Genomic DNA, 17,371 nt, shown 5'->3' with positions numbered 1-17,371 from the left:
CCGTTCGTCAGGCGTTGAAGAAGAATAAAAGATAGGCGTAAAAGAAATCCTCTTCTTATGTCGATCTATCATTTGTTGCACTTGCTTCATGTTAATGGCCAATTTGACCAAATCTTCCATGGTCTCATAACGGTAGCGTTGTACTTTATTTGTAAGGTCTTCGTGTAATCCAAATAAAATCGTTCCATAAGAACATCAAGACTCGTTTTAATATTAGTCTTGTCCATCAAATATAAAAATTTCTTCTGGTACTCTATCACTGATTGTGAACCTTATTGTAACTTGCAAATTTTTTTTAAAAAATTCGTTGTAGTATGATGGCGGCACAACCCGATTCCTCATATGGTATGATGATGGCACAAACTGGTTTCTCATGATTTTTTTTTATCTTCTCCCAGCTGCAAATTGGACTTTTTCCGTACCGTCTTCTAGATCTTCCTAATTCAGTCCACCATATACGGGCAGTATCAAAAAAATTGGCTTGTACCAGTTGAACCATCTTTCTCTCTGAAAGGATGCAATTTTCAAAAATCAACTCTACCTTCCTTTCCCATTCGAGATAAGCTTTAGAATCATTTCTCTCATTAAATGCAGGGATTTGCAACTGAGAACCCTTTTTCGCATATGAGACTCCTTAATCCTCACTATCGTAATACTCAATCATATTGTTTTGTGACTCTTCCTTTTTTTTTGGTTTTTTGTGGACTCTAAAGTGAATTTGCAGAAATTAAAGAGAAAAAAACAAAGCGACTAAACAAGACACATGGAATGTGTAGATAAATAAGAATTTACCAACAACCTAGCTCTAATACCAGATGATAACAAATTGATTGGGGATTTAATAAATTTGAACATTTAAGTCCCAATGGAAGGGTTGGATGAGATATAGGGAAAAGAATGACACAAAAAAAAAGGATTATTGGCATAAAGAGACTTACCCCAAAAGACATGGTGGAAACATAAAAGGATAGATAAATGAGATTTTCCTACTAGACCTCTAAGAAATCTGTTTTTAGCAACCTAGGTCACTGGAAGGGTTTTCCTACTAGACCTCTAAGAAACTTGTTCTTTGTAACCTAGGTCACCAGAACGGTTCTCCCTACTAGACTTTCAAAGAACCTGTCCTTGACAACCTAGATTAGAGGGATGAACATTGAAAGAGACTGCCACGCAGATCACCTTAGTGTTGGATCCTTCAATCTTCTTCATGTAACAAGTGAAGCAAATCACTCACCTCACTTAATCACACAAAAAAATGTGCATAAAGCACTAAGAAAATTTTATTCATCAAAAGTTATGTAAATTGTCTCACCAAAGGTGTTTAAATAGTCCCCTAACAAACTAGCTAAAAGATAAGATAAGATAACTTAATTTAAATCTGCTAAAGATAAGATAACTAATTTAAATCAGATTTGATCTTATTGGATTAGATCATATTTGATTTAAATTTTAAAATCCAAAAGATATGATAACTAATTTAAATCATATTTGATCTTATCAAATTAGATCAGATTTGATTAAATTTAAAATCCCTAAAAATACTACTCAACAAATTAGATGCAAATCAAATCTTCTAACAAATTCTAACAGCAAAATAAATTAAAATAAAGACCTTATAATTTCGAAAATTAATAATAAATTATGCCTCCCATTGAATTTGAAATGCATTGTTGGGCTTCTTGTTGTCCTGCCCTAGTCTGATGGGCCTTCTGAGTTGTCGCCATTTCAACACCACTATTTGTGAGACGGACTCTTGGTCTTCTTGATCTCCAAGACCAGCATGGTACAATTCTTCTAGTATTCAAATCTTTGAACGTGACGAGATTACCATTTTGCCCCTTAGCTCTAAAATGACGAAAATGCTCTCCTGACCACGTATCACATATATATTATGTGTGGACTAAATTATAAATCATAAGGTTCAATTAGGTTCATCAAAAGAGCGAAGTATTTAAAAATTTATATGCGACAAAAAATATCTTTTAAATTTAATGGTAAATTTTTTTGCACTCTCATTAGACTAGCTATAATATATAGAACATACATATTGTTTAATTAAGTTTAGCTTAACCAAAATGAGGTTACGAGAGAAAAAGTTAGAGTAATGTATATTATTGAAGAGACAATGAAATTTTATCTTAGTTATAATTGTTTAATGAGAAGAACAGTAAAACATTTAGCAAAAAAGGGTAGATCAAATGAAATAGTATATCAGACATAGAAGAACATCTAAACACTACAAGATAAAAAGGCCTATGGCCACGCTTTTTTCTTGTCACACTTTAAAAGTGTGGCCAAAAGTGGTCTATGACCATACTTTCATGAGGGTGGTGATTGATTAGAGATTTGGCCACGTTTTTTCTTGTTACGCTTAAAAAGCGTGGCGAAAAGGGTCTATAACCACGCTTTTATGAGGGTGGCAACTAATTCGAGATTAAGCCATGATTTTTTTTGCCATGCTTAAAAAGTGTGGCTATACAGAGAAATAGGCACGTTTTTTTAAAGCGTGGCAACAAGGTTTTGTTATGGTGACATTTTAAAAGCGTGGCCGTTTCTTGTAACTTTTTTGGCACGCTTCAAAAGCGTGGCCAAAAGGTTCCAAAAATTTTTTAATTTCTTTTTCTTATTTTTTAGCACGCTTCAAAAGCACCCTTATTCCCCATTCGACCATCCCCCTAACCCTAATTCACACGCAGCAGCAGCGCCTCCCTCTCTCCCTCATTTTCTTCATTCGAGTCTCTTTCTCCATCTTTCTCACGCAGACACGTAGGACGACAGCAGCGGTGGTGGACTCGTCGTCGCTCTCATGGCACCTTCGCGAGTCCCGATTACAGTGCTCTTCTCCTCCTCCATCCTTCTCACGTAGGAGCAGTCGTCATTCTTCACTGGCGCTGTCACTCTCGCTCCTAATAACCCTGCATCGACACCCCTTCCGTGTCCCTCCCTGGCTCAACACTGATCGGATTGTGTCTCCCTCTCTGAAGTCGTCGTGCTGCCATCTCCCTCTCCTTCACTTGTCGCACCTCCATTTCCATTTCTCAACCCTCCTCCTCGCCATCTGTCAGTGCCGACTGTCAGCCACGTTCAGCATTTGCAGCGCCCTGGTATTGATGGTTAGGGTTTCGATACTTTAAGCATTCACGATAAGAGTTTTGATTTTGTTTAATTCTTGTTTATTGGTATTGATGGTTTGATTTAATTGTTCAAAGTTTCCAGTTTTTGGGTTTTATTTGGTTTAATGTTTTACTCTTATCCAAATATGAAAAGGGAGATGTTCTATTTTGTTAGTTCAACCTTATGCTAGTAATGTGTTTAGTTTGAAATTTTTGGGTTTTATTTGGGTGAACTGAAATAAAAGTATAAGGACCGGGTGAACTCAAGAAATAGAAGATGGTAAGTTTCTCTAACTATGTTCTTATATTGTACATCAAACATGTGATAGATGCATGGTGCAGGAAATTGTTACTACTAGGCATGGCTCCAAAAACTTGGTGCACAATACCATGATTCACACGTCTCTTCACAACTTTGAACAGCTGACCAGCAAGTACACTGCGTTGTCCAAGTAATACCTTACGTGAGTAAGGGTCGATCCCACAGAGATTGTCGGCTTGAAGCAAGCTATGGTGATCTTGTAGATCTCAGTCAGGCAGATTCAAATGGTTATGGAATTTTGATAATTAAAAGATAAATAAATATAGAACAAAGATAGAGATACTTATGTAATTCATTGGTGGGAATTTCAGATAAGTGTATGGAGATGCGTTATTCCTTCTGAATCTCTGCTTTCCTACTGTCTTCATTCAATCATTCATACTCCTTTCCATGGCAAGCTGTATGTTGGGGATCACCATTGTCAATGGCTACCTCCCGTCCTCTCAGTGAAAATGGTCCTCTACAGTTTCTGTACGGCTAATCAACTGTCAGATTTCTCGTCTCGGATGAAAAATACCAGGCACAGCTACCGCATGGCTAATCAGCTGTTGGTTCTCGATCGTATCGGAATAGGATCCAATGATCCTTTTGCATCTGTCACTACGCCCCAGAGTCACGAGTTTGAAGCTCGTCACAGTCATCCCTTCCCAGATCCTACTCGAGATACCACAGACAAGGATTAGACTTTCCGGATCTCAGGAATGCTGCGAATTGATTTTAGCCAATACCACAAAGGTTCTAATATTAGATTCAGATGCCTTATTGTCAGAGGGGAGTCAATGTGAATCGTTGATTAGAAACCCAAGAGATACACACTCTAGCTTTCGCAGGTAAAATGGAAGTAGTTGTCAGGTACCCGTTCATAAATTGAGAATGGTGATGAGTATCACAGATCATCACATTCATCATGTTGAAGTGCGAGTGAACATCTTAGAATAAGAGTAAGCTTGAATTGAATAGAAGAACAATAGTACTTTGCATTAATACTCGAGAAACAGCAGAGCTCCACACCTTAATCTATGGTGTGCAGAAACTCAACCATTGAAAATAGATAAGTGATGAAGGTCCAGGCATGGCCGAATGGCCAGCCTCCCAAATGTGATCAAAAGATCAAAAGGTGATCCAAAGATGTTCCAAAAGATCTCAGTATAATAGTAAAAAGTTCTATGTATACTAAATTAGTTACTAGGGTTACAGAAATAAGTAAATGATGCAGAAATCCACTTTCGGGCCCACCTGGTGTGTGCTTGGGCTGAGAATTGAAGCTTTCATGTGTAGAGACTTTTCTTGGAGTTAAACGCCAATTTTTTTGCCAGTTTGGACGTTTAACTGCAGTTTCTATCCTGTTTCTGGCGTTTAACGCCAGAATAAGGCAGGAAGTTGGTGTTTGAACGCCAGTTTGCATCATCAAAACTCGAGCAAAGTATGGACTATTATATATTTCTGGAAAGCCCAGAATGTCTGCTTTCCAACTCAATTGAAAGCCCGCCATTTGGGTTTCTGTAGCTCCATAAAATCCATTTTGAGTGCAAGAAGGTCAGAATCCAACAACATCAGCAGTCCTTTTTCAGCCTCTGAATCAGATTTTTGCTCAGGTCCCTCAATTTCAGCAAGAAAATACCTGAAATCATAGAAAAACACACAAACTCATAGTAAAGTCCAAAAATGTGAATTTTGCTTAAAAACTAATAAAAATATACTAAAAAGTAGCTAGATCCTACTAAAAACTACCTAAAAATAATGCCAAAAAGCGTATAAATTATCCGCTCATCACAACACCAAACTTAAATTGTTGCTTGTCCCCAAGCAACTAAAAACAAAATAGGATAAAAAGAAGAGAACATACAATGAATCTCACAATATCAATGAAACTTAGTCCCAATTAGATGAGCGGGGTCAGTAGCTTTTTGCTTTTGAACAGTTTTGGCGTCTCACTTTATCCTTTGAAATTCAGAATGATTGGCATCTATAGGAACTCATAATTTTAGATAGTGTTATTGATTCTCTTAGTTCAGTACGTTGATTCTTGAACACAGCTACTTTATAAGTCTTGGCCGTGACCCTAAGCACTTTGTTTTCTAGTATTACTACCGAATACATAAATGCCACAGACACATAACTGGGTGAACCTTTTCAGATTGTGACTTAGCTTTGCTAAAGTCCCCAATTAGAGGTGTCCAGAGTTCTTAAGAACACTCTTTTTGCTTTGGATCACGACTTTAACCACTCAGTCTCAAGCTTTTCACTTGGACCTTCATGACACAAGCACATGGTTAGGGACAGCTTGATTTAGCCGCTTATGCCAGAATTTTATTCCTTTGGGCCCTCCTATCCACTGATGCTCAAAGCCTTGGATCCTCTTTACCCTTGCCTTTTGGTTTAAAGGGCTATTGGCTTTTTCTGCTTACTTTTTCTTTTTCTTTCTCTTTTTTTTTTGCCATTTTTTCTTTTTTTTTCCACTGCTTTTTCTTGCTTCAAGAATCAATTTCATGATTTTTTAGATTATCAATAACATTTCTCTTTGTTCATCATTCTTTCAAGAGCCAACAATTTTAACATTCAAAAACTTCACTATAAAAAATATGCATTGTTCAAGCATTCATTTAGAAAACAAAAAGTATTGCCACCACATCAAAATAATTAAACTAATTTCAAGATAAAATTTGAAATCCAAGTACTTCTTGTTCTTTTGTAATTAGGCACATTTTTCATTTAAGAGAGGTGAAGGATTCATGGAGTTATTCATAGCTTTAAGACATAGACACTAGACACTAATGATTATGTACTGAAGGCACAAACATAGACAAACATAAAGCATCAAATTCAAAAACAGAAAAATAAGAACAAGAAAATCAAAGAACGGGTCCACCTTAGTGATGGCGGCTAGTTCTTCCTCTTGAAGATCCAATGGAACGCCTGAGCTCCTCTATGTCTCTTCCTTACATTTGTTGCTCCTCCCTCGAAGCTCTTTGATCTTCTCTAATCTCATGGAGAATGATGGAGTGCTCTTGGTGCTCTACCCTTAGTTGGTCCATGTTGTAACTCAAGACTTCCAAAGAGGTGTTGAGTTGCTCTCAATAGTTGTGTGGAGAAAAATGCATCCCTTGAGGCATCTCAGGGATTTTTTGATGAGGAATTTCCTCATGCTCTTGTTGAGGTCCATGAGTGGGCTCTCTTGTTTTCTCCATCCTCTTTTTAGTGATGGGCTTGTCCTCTTCAATGAGGATGTCTTCCTCTATGACAATTCCAGCTAAACTGCATAGGTGACAGATGAGATGAGGAAAAGCTAACCTTGCCAAAGTGGAGGACTTGTCAGCCACTTTGTAGAGTTCTAGAGGTATGATCTCATGAACTTCCACTTCCTCCCCAATCATGATACTATGGATCATGATAGCCCGATCTACAGTCACTTCAGATCAGTTGCTAGTAGGAATGATGGAGCGTTGGATGAACTCCAACCATCCTCTAGCCACAGGCTTAAGGTCCGGTCTTCTCAATTGAACCAGCTTGCCTCTTGAGTCTCTTTTCTATTGAGCTCCTTCCATACATATGTCCATGAGGACTTGGTCCAACCTTTGATCAAAGTTGACCCTTCTAGTGTAGCGGCATGCATTTTCTTGCATCATTGGCAAGTTGAATGCCAACCTTACATTTTTCGGACTGAAATATAAGTATTTCCCCCGAACCATTGTAAGCCAATTCTTTGGATTCAGGTTCATACTTTGATCATGGTTCCTAGTGATCCATGCATTGGCATAGAACTCTTGAACCATTAAGATTCTGACTTATTGAATGGGGTTGGTGAGAACTTCCCAACCTCTTCTTCGGATCTCATGTCGGATCTCCGGATACTCATTCTTCTTGAGCATGAAAGGAACCTCAGGAATCACTTTCTTCTTGGCCACAACTTCATAGAAGTGGTCTTGATGGGCCTTTGAGATGAATCTCTTCATCTCCCATGACTCAGAGGTGGAAGCTTTTGTCTTCCCTTTCCTCTTTCTAGAGGTTTCTCCGGTCTTAGGTGTCATAAATGGTTATGGAAAAACAAAAAGCAATGCTTTTACCATACCAAACTTAAAAGGTTTGCTCGTCCTCGAGCAAAAGAAGAAAGAAAGAGGGGAAGAAGAGGAAAATGGAAGAGATGGAGGGAGAGACAGGTTCGGCCAAGGGGGTAGGAGAGGGTTTTTGATGTGTGAAAATGAAGTAGTGAAGAGGGGTAATTATAGGAAAAGAGAGGGAGAATGGCCGAATGGAATTGGGTGGGTTTGGGAGGGAAAAGTGTTTGAATTTGAAGGTAAGGTAGGTGGGGTTTTTGGAAAAGAGGGATGGAGGTGATTTTTGAAAATTGGAGAGAGAAAATTAGTTAGGTGGTTTTGAAAAAGATTTTGAAATTAATTTTGAAAAGATAAGAAGTTAGAAAAAGATATTTTGAAATTAAAGTTTGAAAAAGATATGATTTGAAAAGATATGATTGAAAATATATGACTGAAATTTATTTTGAAAAAGATTTGAAAAGGAAATTAAAAAGATTTAATTTTTAAAATTAAAGTTGATGACTTGACTAACAAGAAACTAAAAGATATGATTTTAAAATTCAAAGATTGAGCCTTTCTTAATAGGTAAGTCACAAACTTGAAATTTTTGAATCAAAACATTAATTTTAGTAAAGATTTTCGAAAAATATGAGGTAAAAATAAGAAAAAGATTTTGAAGAGTTTTGAAAAAGATTTTTGGAAATTTTTGAAAAACAAAGGAAAAAAATGAAAAAGATTTGATTTTGAAAAAGATTTAGAAAAGATAAATTTTTGAAATTGAAATCTTGACTTGACTAATAAGAAACAACTTATTTTAAAATTTTTGACTAAGTCAACCCAAAGATTTCAAATTTTATGAGTGAAATAAGGAAAAGATATTTTTTTATTTTTGAATTTTTAATGAGGAGAGAGAAAAACACAAAAATGACTCAACACATAAAAATCTTGGATTAAAACAAATGATGCATGCAAGAACACTATGAATGTCAAGATGAACACCAAGAACACTTTGAAGATCATGATCAACATCAAGAACTTATTTTTGAAAAATTTTCAAGAAAAGAAAAACATGCAAGACACCAAACTTAGAAATTTTTAATGCTTAGACACTATCAAACTAAAAATGCATATGAAAAACATCAAAAGATACAAAACAAGAAAATATGAAGATCAAACAAGGAGACTCATTAAGAACAACTTGAAGATCATGAGAAATGCAATGCATGAATTTTCAAAAATAAATTTTTTTAGAAAAATTAAAACATGCAATTGACACCAAACTCAAAACTTGACTATAGACTCAAACAAGAAACACAAAAATATTTTTGTTTTTATAATTTTATAAATTTTTTGGATTTTTCAAAAATTATTTTTTGAAAAATGAAAAAGAAGAAAAATTTTGAAAGATTTTGAAAATAAAATAAAGGTTGAAACAAGAAGAAAATTACCTAATCTAAGCAATAAGATGAACCGGTCCAAACTCGAACAATCCCCGGCAACGGCGCCAAAAACTTGGTGCACGAAATTGTTATCACTAGGCATGGTTCCAAAAACTTGGTGCACAATACCATGATTCACACCTCTCTTCACAACTTCGCACAGCTGACCAGCAAGTGCACTGGGTCGTCCAAGTAATACCTTACGTAAGTAAGGGTCGATCCCACGGAGATTGTCGGCTTGAAGCAAGCTATGGTCATCTTGTAGATCTCAGTCAGGCGGATTCAAATGGTTATGGGATTTTGATAATTAAAAGATAAATAAATATAAAACAAAGATAGAGATACTTATGTAATTCATTGGTGGGAATTTCAGATAAGCGTATGGAGATGCGTTATTCCTTCTGAATCTCTGCTTTCCTACTGTCTTCATTCAATCATTCATACTCCTTTCCATGGCATGCTGTATGTTGGGGATCAACGTTGTCAATGGTTACCTCCCGTCTTCTCAATGAAAATGGTCCTCTACGGTTTCTGTACGGCTAATCAACTGTCGGATTTCTCGTCTCAGATGAAAAATACCAGGCACAGCTACCGCGTGGCTAATCAGATGTTGGTTCTCGATCATGTCGGAATAAGATCCAATGATCCTTTTGAGTCTGTCACTACGCCCCACAGTCGTGAGTTTGAAGCTCGTCATAGTCATCCTTTCCCAGATCCTACTCGGAATACCACAGACAAGGTTTAGACTTTCCAGATATCAGCAATGCTGCCAATTGATTCTAGCCTATACCACGAAGGTTCTAATCTCAGATTCAGATGCCTCATTGTCAGAGGGGAGTTGATGTGAATCGTTGATTAGAAACCAAGAGATACACACTCTAGCTTTCGCAGGTAGAACGGAAGTGGTTGTTAGGCACGCGTTCATGAATTGAGAATGGTGATTAGTGTCACAGATCATCACATTTATCATGTTGAAGTGAGAGTGAACATCTTAGAATAAGAATAAGCTTGGATTGAATAAAAGAACAATAGTACTTTGCATTAATACTCGAGGAACAGCAGAACTCCACACCTTAATCTATGGTGTGCAGAAACTCCACCCTTGAAAATAGATATGTGATGAAGGTCCAGGCATGGCCGAATGGCTAGCCTCCCAAATGTGATCAAAAGATCAAATGGTGATCCAAAGATGTTCCAAAAGATCTCAGTACAATAGTAAAAAGTTCTATTTATACTAAACTAGTTACTAGGGTTACAGAAATAAGTAAATGATGCAGAAATTCACTTCCGGGCTCACTTGGTGTGTGATTGGACTGAGCATTGAAGCTTTCATGTGTAAAGACTTTTCTTGGAGTTAAACACCAGTTTTTATGCCAGTTTGGGCGTTTAACTGCAGCTTCTATCTTGTTTCTGGCGTTTAACGCTAGAATAGGGCAGGAAGTTGGCGTTTGAACGCCAGTTTGCGTCATCAAAACTCGAGCAAAGTATGGACTATTATATATTGCTGGAAAGCCTAGGATGTCTACTTTCCAACGAAATTAAGATCGTGCTATTTGGGTTTTCGTAGCTCCAAAAAATCCATTTTGAGTGCAGGGAGCTCAGAATCCAACAACATCAGCAGTCCTTTTTCAGCCTCTGAATCAGATTTTTGCTCAGGTCCCTCAATTTCAGACAGAAAATACCTGAAATCAAAGAAAAACACACAAACTCATAGTAAAGTCCAGAAAAATAAATTTTTCTTAAAAACTAATAAAAATATACAAAAAGTAGCTAGATCCTACTAAAAACTACCTAAAAATAATGCCAAAAAGTGTATAAATTATCCGCTCATCAATGCATAATAAAGCTTGTAGTGAACAACAGAAAGGAATATTAAATCCCTATATGCATTATCTGAATGTCAAACATCATTTCTTTGCTCCCTGATCTTTTAGTTCCTCTTATTGGTGGTTTTTTGAATGGCTAAAAATGAAATAATTAAGCTTCTTATCTTTTTTCCCCTACTCTAAGTTGACATATCCTTTGATTTGCATGATTAGGCTGCAAGGGAAACTGGTGCACTTCAAGAAGCAAAGGACAAACTTTAAGAAACGGTGGAGGAACTCACCTGGCATCTCCATCTAGAAAAAAGTTTGCATGTTAGAGTGTTGTTTATTTTGCAGTTAGATATAAGTTGGTGGACTTTGTTATTTTGATATCTTTACATAATCATGCATACTGTAACTCTGGAAGAAAACTATGTTGAATTTTGCAGACCAACTTTGAAGAGTCCAAAGCACAAGAGATATAGAAATTGCAGAATTCATTAGAGGAGATGCAGGGTATTGATAAACCACTATTTTATGGTTTATCTTGTGCTAAATAGAGTGGATTTTATCAATCTTTTATACACTTATTCATATGAAATGCATGGTGTTACATTTTCCTTCCCAAATTGATGCTATGATTGACAACATGCTTCTTTGGCCTTAAATTCACTATTTTTAATCCTCTCTTATTCGCATTCGATGTCGTGATATATGTGTTAACTGTTTTCAGAGATTACAGGGCAGGAATGGCTTAGAGGATAGAAAAGAAGCATGCAAAAGAGGAAGGAACACAAGGAATTAAAGATTTCATGGGCGAGCATCGACGCGCACGCGTGGTCAGGAGAAAAAGCAGGGACGCGCATGCGTGAAGCACGCATACGCGTGACTAGAAGAATGCGCATCAACGTGTACGCGTGGACAATGCGTACGCGTGACAGGCCGTCGCGTGTTGCAGATCAGGATTTGCTGTGGGCAATTTCTGGGCCCTTTTTGACCCAGATTCAGGCTCAAAAGTCCAGATTAGAGGCAGGGGTATAACTGAGACTTAGACACTTCTCATTCTCACTTAGTTTTTAGTTTTAGTTTTGAATTCTAGAGAAAATACTAGCTCTCATAGTGTTCTTAGCTTTTTCTTAGTGTTGCTTGGATTGGATCTTGAGAGAGTTGCTACTACCTTCGGTTGAAGCCTCCATCATTATAGTTTTCTTTTCTGTTACTCTACTCCTTTATTTTCCATTTAGTTACTTGAATTCATGTTTGGATTTTCTTAATTTTAAATTTATTAATATAATGAACCATTTTTATGTTTAATTTCGTTTCCTGTTTGATTTTGTTTAATCAATTATCAATTCAAAATTTGCTTTTATTAATTAAATTTTAATTATTATGTCTCTCAACTACTCCTTTCTCATGTTTGTGAAAATGACATTCATGTTAATGGAGTAGAGCTCTCAACATGGCTTGGGAGTTGATTAATTGGAACACCTTGAGTTGAAAAACTCAACTGTTAATTTAAACTTTGAAATTGTTGCCTAACTCTATTTTCACTAACTCTAGTCCTTCCCTAGGAAGGGGCTAGGACTTGTGAGTCAAAGTTAGTGTACCCAATTGACCTTCCTTTGCAATTGCACGAGGATGATGTGCGGAAAATAATCCGACACAAAACTCACCGGCAAGTGCACCGGGTCGCATCAAGTAATATAACTCACATGAGTGAGGTCGATCCCACAGGGATTGAAGGATTGAGCAATTTTAGTTTAGTGGTTGATTTAGTCAAGCGAATCAGGTATTGGTTGAGTGGTTTATCATTAACAGAAGCTAAATTGCTTGGAATGTAAAGGGAGAAGGGAATGTTGCAGTAAATCAAAGAGCAAGAAAGTAAAGAGGCTGAATCTTAAAGTGTAAGTAATGCAAAGCATAGAAACTTAGATTGCAAGAAATGTAAATAACTGAAGCTTAAAGTGCAAGAAATGTAAATTGCATGAATCATAAAAGGAATTGGGAGTTGGGATTGCAGAATTTAAACAAGCAAAGGTAAATTGCAACAAATAGAAGAGTAGAGGATTGATTAAATGGAAATAGATCTAAACAGAAAAAGTAAAAATGCTTTGAAGATCTAAAAACAGAAAATGAGCGATGCTTAATTTGCAGCAAATTAAAAGAGGTTGTAGATCTCAGGAGTGGAAGAGACTAGAAAACAAGTCTAGTTCTCAAATCCTTCCTTGATCCAACAAGAACAATTGCAGAAGAACTAAAGGAAAGTAAATTGCATAAAGAGTAAAAGATGAAGCAGTAAATAGAATTTGAAATTCAATTATGCAGAAAGAGTAAACAAGAGATCTCAAGGTGAGATTGAAACAGAAGTTCTTCAATTCTTCACCTAAGGTCCAAAGCAAGAAAATTAAAGAGTGCTCAAGCAAGAACAAGGAAGAAGAGAGATCAATTCTCCTTCCAAATTCTCTAAGATCTAAATTCAAAAGTAAAAGCTTAAAATGAAAATGAAAGTAAAAAGGAAAATTCAAAAGTGATTCTCCACCCCCTAATTACATCAAACTAGCTTCTATTTATACACTTTCTATTCTTGGATTTTGGAATTTGGATGGGCTTTTGATTTGGTGAAGCAAATGAATTAAGTTGGATTTTTAATTCAATTTTCAGCCCATGAAGAATTTGGTTCCAAGAGGATGCTCAGCTCACAAGTTGAGCTGAGCATTGAGGCCTTGTGTGGATTCCCTTGGTGCATGTCTTGTGCGCGCCTTGTGCTCCTTGCCTTGTGATGATGCGTGCTGCCCTCCCTGGACCGTGTCAAGTTTTTGAGTGATGCACCAAGTGTAGTGCTCTGCTCACTAAGTGAGCTGAGCATTGGCTCTTCCAAGGGAGGTCCTTGGTTTGAAACTTGAGGGAAGCATGCGCTGAATTTTCCTTTGTGAAGGAAGTAGCGCTTCTCTCTCCTCTCTCCCTTGAGGTGTTGAGTTCGAATCCTGGAGGTGGCATTTTGCCAATTTTTGGCCTGTTTTCCTTTGGAGTAGCGCTTCCCCCTTTCCTTTAGGTCATGGGTTCAAACCTTGGAGCAAGCATTGGCAACTTATTTTCTTTGATTTTCTTTTGATGAATGCCCGATAATGCTCACTTGGTGAGCTGAGCATTGTTTTTCCCTTCCTTGTTTCTTTGCTTCAAATTGTGCTCAGCTCACAAAGTGAGCAGAGCATTGAAACATTGCCTCCTTGGAATTTTCCTTTGTGCTTCTTTCATGTGCCACACTTCCTTATGTTCTTTGCCACACTTTTCTTTTCCTTGAACTACACTTCTTAAGCCACGCTTTCTTCTTTTCTTCTTTTCTTCACCTACAAGAAATCAAAACAACCAATCAAAGAATCACCAAATTCACAAGGTTTATAAATCATTAAAAATCAATTAAATTTAGCCTAAACCTCGTGATTTAGCATCAATTAGATGGTGGTTGTTTGATTCAAAGAAGTCATGCATTTCCGTTCCAAATCACTTACTTAGAATGCAAGAAAGTGCATAAAACCTAATGAAAACAAAGAAAAAGACTAGTGAAACTAGGCTAAGATGACTTGTCATCACAACACCAAACTTAAAACTTGCTTGTGCCCAAGCAAGCATCAAACACAAGAGAAGATAGAATGAAATAGATAAGTATATATGTTCTTATTAAGCAGATAGTTGAATTTGGTCTATGGGGTTTTATGCAGATCAAAAGTAGCCCATTTATTACTTGCTGTCAAAACAAACAATGTTTCCTTAAGGGTTCACCAAGGTTGCTGCTATAATGTCTTACTTTTTAATCACTTCCCTTGTTAGCTTTTCTTCTTTCTTTTGCATTAAGAGCTTATTACTTATTAAAGACTTGGTGGCAAATGTTGCAGTGGCCTTTGGCTTAATTTCACTCAATATTTCTTCACCATAGACACATGGCTCACTCTTTCTTCCTAGGATCATTGATGCCCAGCATCTCTTTGGATAACTAAATGTTTTATAGCTAGGTTGCTCTTTATTGTGGACTTTCAGTTGGCAATCCCAAATCAGTTGATCTAAGTTGCCAAGTTTTAAAATACTCCTTAGAACTTACTTGTCAAGCATATCCTAGTACATAAACACCACAGGCATGTGTCCTAGGGTCCAAGCTATTGGTGTCTAGCCTTATTGTTTGTTTCTTTGCCAACTTTTGGCTTTTCTTTTTTTTTCTTCTTTTTCTTTCTGTTTTGGTTTATTTTCAAGGGACTTTCAATAATTGAGAAATAATAGCAGCAAACTAGCTTAGGCTTCAAGTAACAAGTCATTTTGTAGCATTTATTCTATGAGCTAACAATTTAATTAAACACATACCACCACTAACTCCCATTCTAACTTTTGCAACATTGAACAATTAATTTTCTAAATCAAATATCTCTCTTTTATTCAAACAGTAAGGGAAAACAAAACAAAGTATTCAAGCTAATGAGTGATGACAATTATTATGCAGATAACTTATGCAGAAATTATGCATATAGTTTTTTCTAGTATGTACTTCCATTTGCAACTAAATGATCATTTCAGCTAGACATAAAGGAATCTCTGAATTGAATCATTATACAACAACAAAGATCAAGTGTAGATACAACCTGTTGGATTGCAGCTTTTCATTCTTCCTTCTGTTTGCTCTTTGTTAGTCATAATGCAAATATTCCCTAATTTGTTATCTATTTTCCTGTATACTCCTTAAATGTTGCTGCTTTTCAACCCCTTTTGGTATCCGGTTAATCTGCAAAGCTTATGTGTGGGCTCTTGAACTTACTTTGGTGTGTGAATACCAAACTTAGTTCCTTGCCAATGTTTCTCATGCAACAAATTCTATGTGAAATCTTTTTCTTTTCCAAAAGCAATAAAGCTAATTACTATAAAACATTAGAATAGTTAACTAGTTTATCTAATTGTGTGAGGCTAGCATTATGCAGGAGGTGAGAATAAGTTCTATGATGAGATATTGGTGGAACACCAAACTTAAAATCCTTCATTCTCCCTTATTTTGTTTTGGTGTGCAACACCAAACTTAGCTTCTTGCAATATAGATAAGGACAATTAACCTCTTTATTAAAATAGCTATGAGAATAACACTACCTCAGGTTGGGTTGCCTCCTAACAAGCGCTCTTTTATTATCATTAGCTTGACATTGACCCTCCCCTTTTTTTATGGTGGTTGATAACTGTAGTGCCTCAACTTGTCCCCTCTGATTGTAAGCTTCTTCTTTGTTCCTTGGTGCTCTACTTCAGCATGCTCTAGTGAGAGTATTTTGCTCACAGTATAGTAATCATCAATCTGTTGACTTGCTCCCAGTTGTTGATAGACCAATTGCACTTTGTCACCTTTGGAAAGCCCTTCTGTTGGAATTTTTTGTTCTTCCATCCCTTTTTGATTTTGTTTTTGTCTTTCTTCTCTCCTTTTGTTGATCCTTCTTTTTTTTATAACAGGCTTCTTCTTGAGATTTCTTTTCTTAGTTGCCAACACTCCAATGTCCTTTTGAACTTCTTCATTATTTTGCACAGTCTCTCCCTCTTTTTGACCTGCTGTATCATCTATCTCTTGCTTGGGAATGCAGCTGTTGTTTGTCTTGCTGATTCCCTCCTTCCATTGCAGATTTTCTCTGTCAATTTTTGTATCTTCCTTCTTTTCATTGCTGAACTGTGTTTCTGGAAGTACACTCAGGGTTACACTTTCATCATGCATTCTGAGGGTTACTTCTCCTTGTTCTACGTCTATAATGGCCCTAGCAGTGGCCAAGAACGGTCTTCCCAGTATAATGGAGTCACCCTCATCTTGATCTGATTCTAAGATTACAAAATCTGCAGGGAAGATGAATCTGTCTACCTTGACTAGAAGATTCTCAATTACAACCCTGGTATATATCACTGACTTGTCCACCAATTCTAGAGACATTTGTACTAGTTTCACCTCTTTTATGCACAGCTTTTTCACTAGAGAGGTAGGCATTATATTGATGCTAGCTCCTAAGTCACACATCGCCCTGTTGATAGTCATACTTCCAATGGTGCAAGGTAGAAGGTAACTTCCAGGATCTCCAAGTTTAAGGGGAAGTCCTTTCTGGATTAGTGTTCTGCATTCTCCAGTAAGCAGTATGGTTTCATTAACTTGCCAACTCCTCTTCTTGTTGATAAGTTCTTTCAAGAAATTAGCATACAGGGGCATTTGCTCAAGTACTTCAGCTAAGGGAATATTGATCTCCAACTTCTTGAAGACTTCAAGAAATTTTGGGAAGTGTTGGTCCTTAGTCTCTTTGCTAAACCTTTGAGGATATGGCAATGGAGGTGTGAAGTTCACTTCCTGCTTTTGTTCCTTCGTTGACTCTCCCATTGCTTCCTTCTCTTTTCTTAATTTTGGTGCCTGGTCTTCCTTTTCTTGAGGCTGATTCTGAGGCTGCTTGCTTGTTGTTGCATCTTCATCATTAGCTTTCTCTCCTTCAGCTTGTTTTTCGTCACTTTCCTTTGGCTTCTTGGTTGCTTCTTCATTTTTTACCAGGATTTTTCCACTCCTTATCTGTATGCCTTGCACTCCTCTTTTGGATTAGGAATAGTGTCACTTGGTAGTGAGCTTGAGGGTCTTTCAATGGCAATCTGCTTGGAGAGCTGTCCAATT

At 36.9% G+C, this 17,371-nt stretch overlaps 1 protein-coding gene across 1 annotated transcript; it reads right to left on the bottom strand.

Annotated features, from left to right (window-relative positions):
* Positions 1-15,907: 15,907 nt before the first annotated feature.
* LOC107493451 (uncharacterized) lies at positions 15,908-17,089 on the bottom strand. Its single transcript, XM_016114549.1, has 2 exons — positions 16,187-17,089; positions 15,908-16,036 (listed from the first exon to the last, which is right to left on the bottom strand). The coding sequence occupies exons 1-2, from the start codon at positions 17,087-17,089 to the stop codon at positions 15,908-15,910; spliced, it is 1,032 nt and encodes a 343-aa protein (XP_015970035.1).
* Positions 17,090-17,371: the final 282 nt, after the last annotated feature.

Source organism: Arachis duranensis, chromosome 6, assembly GCF_000817695.3.
Source record: "Arachis duranensis cultivar V14167 chromosome 6, aradu.V14167.gnm2.J7QH, whole genome shotgun sequence".
Classification (NCBI taxonomy): Eukaryota; Viridiplantae; Streptophyta; class Magnoliopsida; order Fabales; family Fabaceae; genus Arachis; species Arachis duranensis.
Note: the sequence above shows the minus strand (reverse complement) of the source record. Positions and strands in the feature narration are given on the sequence as shown.

Bases quoted from the DNA above. Each gene is read 5' to 3' on its own strand.
- LOC107493451 (XM_016114549.1), bottom strand. From the start codon at position 17,089: ATGGGAGAGTCAACGAAGGAACAAAAGCAGGAAGTGAACTTCACACCT. The intron at 16,037-16,186 runs GTTATAAAAAAA...GCAAGTCAACAG, and splicing joins GAAATCTCAAGAAGAAGCCT to ATTGATGATTACTATACTGT.